The sequence below is a fragment of the Argentina silus genome, assembly GCF_951799395.1.
Source record: "Argentina silus genome assembly, chromosome: 12".
NCBI lineage: Eukaryota > Metazoa > Chordata > Actinopteri > Argentiniformes > Argentinidae > Argentina > Argentina silus.
Window position 1 is genome coordinate 14,871,382 of NC_139666.1, and position 10,000 is coordinate 14,881,381.

The following is a 10,000-nucleotide window of genomic DNA, read 5'->3' on the forward strand; positions in this document are numbered from 1 at the left end:
TGTGTGACACACACACACACACACACACACACACATACACACACACACAAACACACACAACACACACACACACACACACACACACACACACACACACACACACACACACACACACACACACACACACACATTGTACAGACACACTTCCCCCTCCACATGAAGAATGTCAGAAGACCTCTCCAGAAAAGGACAGCCCACCCCCATACATCATGTTGTTCACAGAGGAAACAAAAAGACTTGATTAACTTTGCGCTGGACGCCAAAACAAAAACAACGTTTCATAAAGTTCTCTCACTTTTTTTAGACTGAATTTTGTAGTCTTCATCAGAGATTTGGGGGAAAGGGAGGATATAAGCACTTTGCTAGAGAGAAGGGCTGCTGAAAGTCTGCCATAGAGTCTGTCTGTAGCAGTAAAAGAACAGATGGAGGTTAGACTCAGCCGTGGACAAATACCCTGTTGGACTTCCATCGTGCTGAGTGTCAGTTGGAAGTAGAACAGGAGCACCCATCCTGTGGTTCAGAGGTCTGAAGGCTCTGGGTTTGATCCCAGTCTCTGGCCTGCTAGCTGGGGGGTGTATCTACAGCCAGTCATTTAGACATGCCAAACACTAAACTCTCATGCTAGACCGCTGACAGCGAGTCATTGAGCAAACCCCCTTTCTCCAGAGGGATTCCACACTTCCACTCCACCACTGCCCAGAAAACACTGTGCTCCCACCACACCTCTCCGCTAACATCACCTCTGGCGGTGACCCAGCACTCACTTCTGGACTCAGCCCCCCTTGTAACCCCCAATCTCCCCCCACACCCCCACCCGACCCCCCCTCCCTGCGGTCTGGTGCTGCCGCCAGCTCTAATTAGTGGACGTGTGGCGGTCTGGCGCTAATAGGCTGAAGTGTTGTGGTTTACAGTCCGTGGTGCAAAGTGCCTGTGATTTCCAGCACCCAATCAACCATTATAGCCAGTTAACCACTAAAGCCCCAGTGGAAAAGCTATAAAAGAGGCCAGTTTAGTGTGGTGCAGACGTCTAAGGGTTCTTATAGGGTGTGCTGGGGGGGAGAGGGGAGGAATGCAGCCGCTCAGCTCCAGGAGAGAAGCCATGTTCTGGTCAACATCATTATCATCATCATCATGTCAGTGATGTTATAGTGACCTCACCTCCCTAGTCCTCCTCTCCATTCTCTCTCGGTGGCAGTGTGATAATATTACAGATTGTTCATATTGCATTATGAACTGATAAGCTGAAGGGGAGAACTTCAAACATGTAAGGAATATAAAAAGCGTGCTTGGTTTTGACTTTTCAGTGCCTCTCGATCCATACAGTAGATGAATGCTTTCTCTATTAGATAAGTATTTTTTCCACCATGATGATCCTTGACAGGGTTTAATATTGATGACAATCCAGCACATTTCCTTCTCTGTGTCATGTTATTCCCTGATGTTGTTTTTCTCAGATTAGCACCATTTGGATAGGGGCTGGACTCCGGTAGTTTCAATGAATAAATGTGCATGTACAATGTTTTAGCATTTAGCATGTATTCATAACGTCTTGTTTTTTTTTCCTTGTTGATTTCAAACTAAACATAAAGCTTCAGAAGATGAGAGGTGAGAAGCGTTTATTGATAGATGTAGGACAGAGTGAGTAGGTCATTTGGAGATGGACAGACTGAACAGAGGTTCACTTACCTCATTAACACATAGAGTTTAAGATACAGTGGAAGCAAACTATTCATGGAGCAAAATGTAAATGTATATATAACTTATTACTGTACATATGCATCAATAAAGAAGTATTAATAAAAATGTCCCCAAAAAGAGTTGAATTGATTTTTTTATTGACAAATACTTCTGAAGATTCTACAGGTAGAGGTTCTACACACAGACAGTCAAATTGGAACACCAGACCTACATCAGAGATATTAAACACGAGACATTCCCAGTAGATGCTGTAGATCACAGAGTGACGGTTTTGTAAACAGAAATATTTTGCAGTTATGTGATGCCAATAATATTGCTCCTTCTCTCTTTTGTTGTTTTGCATTGTGATATGTGGTCAAAACTCTCAATCTCAAAGAGAAAAATCTTTCATCAGATAACAACATCTCATTATATCCTAGATGTTTACTCTCAGGATGCTGATTACATTCTAGTTGATCCAGTGTTGTCTTCTATTGCCATCCTATCATTTTCAGTATGACATCAGGTGTGGTAAGACAGCAGCCATCAGCACTCTAAACAGGCTCCCAGTGGCAGCCAAGATTCCCAGCGCTTTAGATAAATGATTACCTACATCACGCTCTCCTCTCCTTTCCTGGCTGGGGATCTTAGGTCTGCTAGAGAATAGGACTGTCAGATGATCTGATGGTACTGGGGCACATCAGCCTAATCAGGTTTCAAACACAGCCGCTTTCAAGTTAATCCTCTCCGCTTAAAAGTAGCTCTGGGTGAGTGGGTGCGTGGGTGCGTGCGTGTGTGTGTGTGTGTGTGTGTGTGTGTGTGTGTGTGTGTGTGACGGGCACCTGAGGGTCCAGTTTGTGTCAGAAGCGCTTGGCTTGGAGTGCAGGGGATAAAGAGAGATACAAAAAGAGGGCAGGAGTCCTGAGGGCAGGGAGGGAGAGTACCACGCTGACTGTGTGTTAAAGCCATAATGACACCCCTAATCTCAAACGAAGGCCTCCCCTTTATCTTTCATACATCCTATATCCATATACATCCAACACTGGTCCCTTGTTTAACTTGGAACAATAAGTACGCTTCGGGAAATCTAGCTGGAATGAGTGTGAATTGAGGTATTGACATGATGAAAGGAAATGCTTCTTAACACCAGAGCATGTAGTAGCACATCCAGCAACTGTGGATATCATTAATCACATTCCGACAATTATGGGAGGGGATGTAGCAGTGTGTCGCTAGATGAGGGAAACGCTCCCATAGGGAGGCCTGGAAGACACAGAGGCACGCACGGACACGTGCGCAACCTCTCCCGCCGATCACCGTCTCATTCAAACAACCATTTCTATCTAAAAGACTCTCCAATATTAGGAAAGCTTAAGCTTATCTTAGCAGCAAGAACAGGAAGAAAGAGAGAATATGAAAAGATTAGCAAACCTCTAGGGAATCGTAATAAATCATCAGGGGGAGAGAGGGGAAAGGAGAGGGGGAGAGGGAGAGGAGAGAGAGAGAGAGAGAGAGAGAGAGAGAGAGAGAGAGAGAGAGAGAGAGAGAGAGAGAGAGAGAGAGAGAGAGAGAGAGAGCTCAGGAGGGAAACACACTCCTTCTTCATTAAGAGGAGAGCAGAGTGAATGCCAGGGCTAACAGCCTGCTCGGGCCATGCCCTCTCGCCAAGCGCAGCGTCAACCACATGGTTTCACTCACAGTCTCTCAATACCAGATTTACAGTCAGGTATACGACTGCTGCTTCATGCACTTATTTCATTACACAAGTGCTATATTCATAAATACTCAGCCTTGTGGTAATAATATACATTTGGTGGTCTGTAACGTCAAACATGATTGACTGACTTTATATTTCTTGCGAAGCAGAACCACTAACATTTCTCCTCCCCCCCCCCCCCCCCCCCCCACCCCTCCCTTTAAAGCGTAAATAAGGTTTTAATGAGGTTTACTGGCCAGATTGAGAAGAGGGACTCTTTAACATTGTTTCCAGCGAGATTCGGTCCACTGGAGAAACCAAACAGAAATTTGTGTGACCACAGCTCAGTGCCTGATGCTGCGTAGGGCATGTATGTGCACGGAACACAGAGCAGATTCACTATGGACCACGATGGGGACGGTAATTGTTGAAGTAATGAAAGTAAATAAATCAGGCAAAGACAGTTAGGAGCAGTCACAGGCATTTAGGCTCTTCATAGAGTCTTGCTAGAAGCCCACCGGCAAAAGCTGTGGGATCATGTCTGCCGTAGAGGCTGATCTTATCATCCACATTGCCAATGACAAACTGAAGACAGTTTATATGAAACCAATCAAACATCATCTTCATGCTTTGTGTGTGTGCCAGATCTTTTCTGTATTCAACAAGGGTACATCACTGCAAGTTGGCTAAAACAGAAACAGATTGGCACCTAGGCTGCTCAAAGCTTAACACAGTGGATAGATTTCTAAAGAGTCAATGAGGGTATATCAATGTGATGAGTCATGCTGAGCTGTGTAGCAGATGATGGTTTCTGCCTGAGTGCTATCAGGAGTTTGGCATCTCAGAAGCTGTCAAAAATAACCTCCGTTTTTCTCCCTCACCAGAGGGGAGAGTGTGAGAGAGAAAGATATATATATATATATATATATAGAGAGAGAGAGAGAGAGAGAGAGAGAGAGAGATGGATGGATACAGGGAGGTAGGAAAGGAGAGAGAGAGAGGTTAATGTATCCCACCCTCACCAGAGGCAGTGTGTGAAGAGCTCCATGTCCTTCCATCTATGATCTTATTAATTGTTTCTCATCAGGACTTGGTCTGACAGATAATTATGATCTTGTCAGTGCTGACAACCTGGAGACGAAGGGGAATCCCACCTGAATAGACAGACAGAACACTACACTGTCTGGTCCTCAGTAACCCTCCACACACACAAAAGTCTTCTCCACACAAGGTTCATACAGACATTGGAAAAGTCAAATTCAAAGTCAAAAGTCGGATTTTCAAGGTATTCCAGTACATTTCTGAGCTCAAATTTAAGTACTTTTAGCACTTTGGGCACCTTGTGCGAACACTGCGCACAATACTATCATAGAACGAGTAGGTTATATATACACACACAACACAACACAACACAAGAGACAGGGGTGGTCCAACTTTAGGACTAAAGGACATGGACACAGGTCTGTGTGCGTGTCTGCAAGTGTGTGTGAGAGGAAGTGGAGGAAGGTACTATATGGGAGGCGAGAGTGAGGCAGAGGCAGTAGGAGAGATCAGATATGACGGGACTGTCTCACTGATATTCTCCCAACCATCACCAAACACTGGGTCCATACTGAACTGATTAAGACACTCAGGGTTGAATGTTCAGCTTTCTTCTGGAACAAACAAACAAGCTTATGTAAAACATATGTATTTCATATTTCAGATGCATTTCATACACCCCTTTATTTCTTTGTTTATTACTGGTAAAAGCTTCACAGTGAAATGATCCCTACACCAACTCATAAGAGATACAATACACCCACACACACACATGATACTCATTTAATTACAGCACAAAGGTGAAGGTTGAATGTACTGTAGTGTACAGTTGTAACATATAAAACATACAAATATATAGCACATAAAAATGTACAAAAAGCCCTCCATATATAGCCATATAAAAAAGGCAACTTAAATAGTTTAAAAAATAATAACAATAATTGAGAGGCCCAGGGTGCGTGTGCGTTATTTCAGGTTGAGTAGTATGGAGCCGAGGTTGAGGCAGAGGAAGGTGTGTGTGCGGTCCGTGGTTCTGTTCATCTCCTGCAGCAGTAGATGGAGGGAGCAAAGTTCAAACAGCCGTCGGTTCTTCCTGAAGAGAGAACAAAAGAAAGAGAGAGAGGAGGATGAGAGGTCAAACTGAGGTCTGACTCTGTGGTCATTAAGATCCCATGGCAATAGTCCTAAATCTAGGGATGTTAACCCTGCTATCCTGGCCCAACTCCACGGCCACCTCATCACCCCCAGCTTCCGACTGACTCATTCAAACTCTTTCCTCTCCCCTTACAACTCCTCCCCAAGTTGATGCTATGCATACCAATGTGTTCTCAATTAACATTGGTCAATGAATGTGCTAAATAAGAAGTCCTAATCAGAAAACTTGGGAGTATTGTGTTCTTCCTGTAACTGACTAATCCACTAGTACTGCTGTCTGACAGGGTGACTGAGTCAGAAGATAATTATGATTCATTAATAGCCAGAGAAATGATACTAAGGTTCCTGATGAGGGTTTGCCTTCTCTGGACCCCCCCAAGCTTCAGATACATCCTTACAAGCCCTGTACTGGAGTGGAGTCTATCCCACAACAACACATATGGACGGACCACCAGGAACAAACAAACACGGCTACACGCACGCGCGCGCACACGCACACACACGCACACGCACACGCACACACACACACACACACACACACACACACACACACACACACACAGTTGTGTTCCCCTGTGCCTGTGCTGTGATCTCTCCTAATGAGGGCTAACAGTGGGGCCTGGAGACCGAGAGCTGCTGAAAGTCCTGTGGTTCCCCACTAAGTCACATGAGAGATGGAGTCAGTAAACCAGGCTGGCGCTCCATTAATCACAACCTTTAATGAACCTCTCTGAAGAATCCATGGCATCACTGGGCTGGAGCAGAGCTCTTTAGCATGGGACTAACAGTAGTAGTTGACTGGCTGCCTCTGCTTGTAACTGTTTAGTATCGAACGCCTTGTTAACTGAACTCAGTGCTAGACTGAGAAGGTAGCCTCTGGTTTGTGGGGTGACAGTGGGACTTCATCACACAAGGCGCTGTTACACCTGTGTGAGCATTTACCTGATCTTGGAGAGTTTCTGCAGGAGGATGGAGAGTTTCTCCAGCAGAGGGAGCTCTAACTGGGGATTCCTCAGGAGCAGAGCGGCCGTACGGAAGAAGTCCTCACTGCTGCACGCCTCCAGGAACCCGCTTAAGAACCCTACGAAGAAAAGTCATCTGCATAATAAGCATCAGATGCTGGTCAGAGTAAATCTGCACTGATTTCATTTCAATGAAAGTCCATATTGTCAGTGTTAACCTTGGCATTCTCTCTATAAATACATAAACATATACAGAGATGAAACACACAAGAGATTCACATATGTGAGCTGCATATTTCTGTCAGTTCAGTCAATAAAAAAGCAAACTCGGACCTTATGCAGCATCAAATACAAAATCGGTTTCTAGTTAGATCGACCGACATTTTCGAGTTAGACCGACCGACATTTGTTTCTACTCATCAAATTCCTGCCAACGACTCGTTCAATTCCTATTCATCAAGTCACACGAAGGGAATGTCAATGTGCAGAAAACTGCCAGTGTCGTTTAGCTGACACCACACTCCTCACTCCCCCACACTGGACTCAACCAGCGTCAGCGCCGACAACGGCTGGAAATTCAGTACGATATATTTCGAATGTAACCACGGAACTCATGTTGATTGAGACCACATTCTCATTTACAGCACCGACCTTGGGAATAAGTGTGTAATTGTTGCAATTTAGGGTGTAATTGTGTGTGAAAACACAATATGCTTCGGTGCTGTTGCTGTTGCTGTAGCAGACTGGCAGCGCTCCAGTGAGGATGTTGACGCTAGGGGAGGAGAGGTAGAGGAGGACAGAGACGCTGATCTCAGCTCAGTTTAGTGTTTTACCTAGGGTGAGCTAAAGCTAGACCTTGAACCCAACTGGGTGAGTTCAGAGTGTCATATTAGCAGATTGGCGCCAATGAGCTTCAAATAATTCCATATAGCTTCCTGATTTACCCAATATAGATTTTCTATTGTCCTAACAACCGGTTGCCTGGCAACATGCTCCGTTGGTATAATGTCAAGAAACTATTTGGTGTTGGCCGGTAGAAAATGGACCCCTTCATTGGCGCCACTCATCCTCATAGAACACTCTGGGTGAGTTGGTATATATCACCCACAGACCAAACCCGCCCACGCAGCAAACCATGGAGAACCATCCTTGACCATGTGTTTCCAATACCACATCTGTTTCCTGACATCTTCACAGGTACGGTTACGGTACGGTAAGTCACATGTGAGAGACAAAATGGAGAAAAACTTCAAAAAGCATGGGTCATGGCGGAATGGTCCATGTCCTGAGTGATTTAGGGGGGGGGGGGGTATTCTTTATGATGCCCCCTCCACCTCTGGGCCACATGGTTTGGATAAGCAGAGAATGGCAGTCATATGGGTGTGTGTGTGTGTGTGTGTGTGTGTGTGTGGGGGGGGGGGGGGGGGGGGGGTTAAAGAGGCAGACACTAAGCAGGGCTAGTATAAGAGCCACAGGGGATGAGGGGACTAGCTGCAGGTGACCTTCAGGTGTGAACTGCATGAGGCGGGATAGGGGGGGGGTCATTCATACGGTAGGAGGGTTGTGGTGGGGGTGGGGGGCTTGGGTACAGACAGACAGACAGACAGACAAACAGACAGTAAGCAGCAGGGCTGTGTGAGGGAGAGGTGGGGGCTTAATGGTGTGAACTGAATGGGGAAGCATAAGGAGTCCTATTGTGGGGGGTTGGAGGCTTGGGTACAGACAGACAGTAAGCAGGCTGAGCACAGGACAGCCACAGGGAGTTTCTCTCCATTCTGTCTCACATGGGACTGTACCATACCTGTGAAGATCAGGAAACAGATGTGTGAGGGTCTGTGTGTTTTTATTGTGACCTTCAGGTGTGAACCCCTCGCCACCACCTCGGTCTACACTCATTACTCCCCTGTAAAAACCATAATCAGCAGACCTTTTTCTCTCCTATTACACACACGCATGCACGTAAGCACGCACGCACACATTACACAAGAAAGACCAGTACCTGCCACCTGAGGACGTGTGTCAGTCAAGAGTACTTGTTGTGTGATGAAGAGTAATGTTGCGTATGGTGTGATGCATCCCTACTTACGGGACTCTGAGCTGAGTAGCAGCAGGATGTCTATGGGGGTCTGCAGCCCCCCTCTCCCTCTTCTGAGCAGACCCAGGAGGACAGACACTCCCCCGTACTGCAGGAACAGACCTCTGCTGTCCTCACACACCAGGTCACTGTGGAGGGAGTCCAACACCTGGGCCTGCACATCAGCTACATAGAGGACATACAGAGAGAGGAGAGTCACACACACACACACGCACACACACGCAGACACAGACCTGTTATTCTATAGTTCTCCACATGTGAGATCAATGTCTGAGAGCACAGATGATAAATCACACTAGCTGTGCACTTAACGTGCCCCAAACGCACTGCTGGCTTGGGTTTAACTGTGTCTGCAGCCCTCTCCTCTCCCTCCCCCAACACACTCCCCTGACCCTCCACCTGCCGGTCTGCCTGTCTGATCTAGACCCATTCAATTTGATCCAGACTCGTTCTGTCTCTCTGTCCATCTCATCCAAACCTAGTTTCTCTGATCAGATAACATTTCAGAAGAAGAATAAAAAAAATCCTCTGATGTTGATGCCATTTTTTATTAGTTCTGTTTTATTTTTTTTAGTATTATTTATATTCTGAGATTGTATAAATTCGTTTTGGAATGAGCTACTCCTTCAATGTAAAATGGTTCCTATTAAATATTATTTCTGAAAACTAAAAATAAATACTCCCCCTATTATCTACAATCTAGTTTCATGTCAATCCAGGGATAAACCTGGGCCAAGCTGGCAGAGAGACAGAGACAGAATAGGGAAGACATTTTTCTCGAGGGAACAGCCAGGACTAGGCAGCCAAACCTCGACAGCTCTATCTGCACCAGGCTGTAAACCGTAGTCAAAGCGAAGGTACCTGAAGGTAACTCACTGAGGAGATGACAACAGCTCAGATGCAGTAGGAACACATGGTAAGAAACAAAGTAGCCTAGTCATAACGATAGGTCATAACAGACAAACCACAGTATATTGCCCCCTGCTGCAGGTTCAGTGATTTAAAAAAAAAAAAAAAGAAAAGTGTATTCAAAGACCTGAAACCACAAAACAAAGTAGTCCATTGGACAAAAGGACCCCTTTAGGTGATTCTTAGGCCCCTTAAGCTTTAGGAAAGAGACAGAGATGCTTATAGTTAGTTAGTGTGCATAGTGTATGTTTGCAAGGTGTTTTCCTACCCTGAGTGATGGTTCTGAGGGTGATGAGAGAGGAGAAGAGACGTGTGTGTGGACAGGGGCTCCTGTAGAGAGGGAGGGTCCTGTGGGGGACCCTGGGCCTGGGGAGGAGGCTGGGGTCCTGGGGGGTCATCTGTTGGGCTGGGGGTTTGGACACCTCCTCTCCTAAACGCCTTAGAGTGGATGACAGAGCCATGGGC

General features: G+C 45.9%; 2 protein-coding genes across 2 annotated transcripts in view; one reads left to right on the forward strand and one right to left on the reverse strand.

Annotated features, from left to right (window-relative positions):
- The window catches only part of edar (ectodysplasin A receptor), a 27,370-nt gene extending 25,564 nt beyond the window's left edge, over positions 1 to 1,806 (forward strand). Inside the window, exon 12 of the mRNA XM_083681312.1 lies at positions 1 to 1,806. This exon is cut by the window's left edge and continues 334 nt beyond it. Within this exon, the coding sequence (XP_083537438.1) occupies positions 1 to 7 (7 nt within the window). The 3' untranslated portion in view covers positions 8 to 1,806.
- A 3,307-nt stretch (positions 1,807 to 5,113) lies between these two features.
- ccdc138 (coiled-coil domain containing 138) overlaps positions 5,114 to 10,000 on the reverse strand; it is a 10,934-nt gene continuing 6,047 nt past the window's right edge. The window contains exons 12-15 of the mRNA XM_083682717.1: positions 9,804 to 9,999; positions 8,618 to 8,791; positions 6,512 to 6,650; positions 5,114 to 5,507 (exon numbers count right to left, since the gene is read on the reverse strand). Coding sequence (XP_083538843.1) covers positions 5,381 to 5,507; positions 6,512 to 6,650; positions 8,618 to 8,791; positions 9,804 to 9,999 — 636 coding nt within the window. The 3' untranslated portion in view covers positions 5,114 to 5,380. The remainder of the gene's footprint in view (positions 5,508 to 6,511; positions 6,651 to 8,617; positions 8,792 to 9,803; position 10,000) is intronic.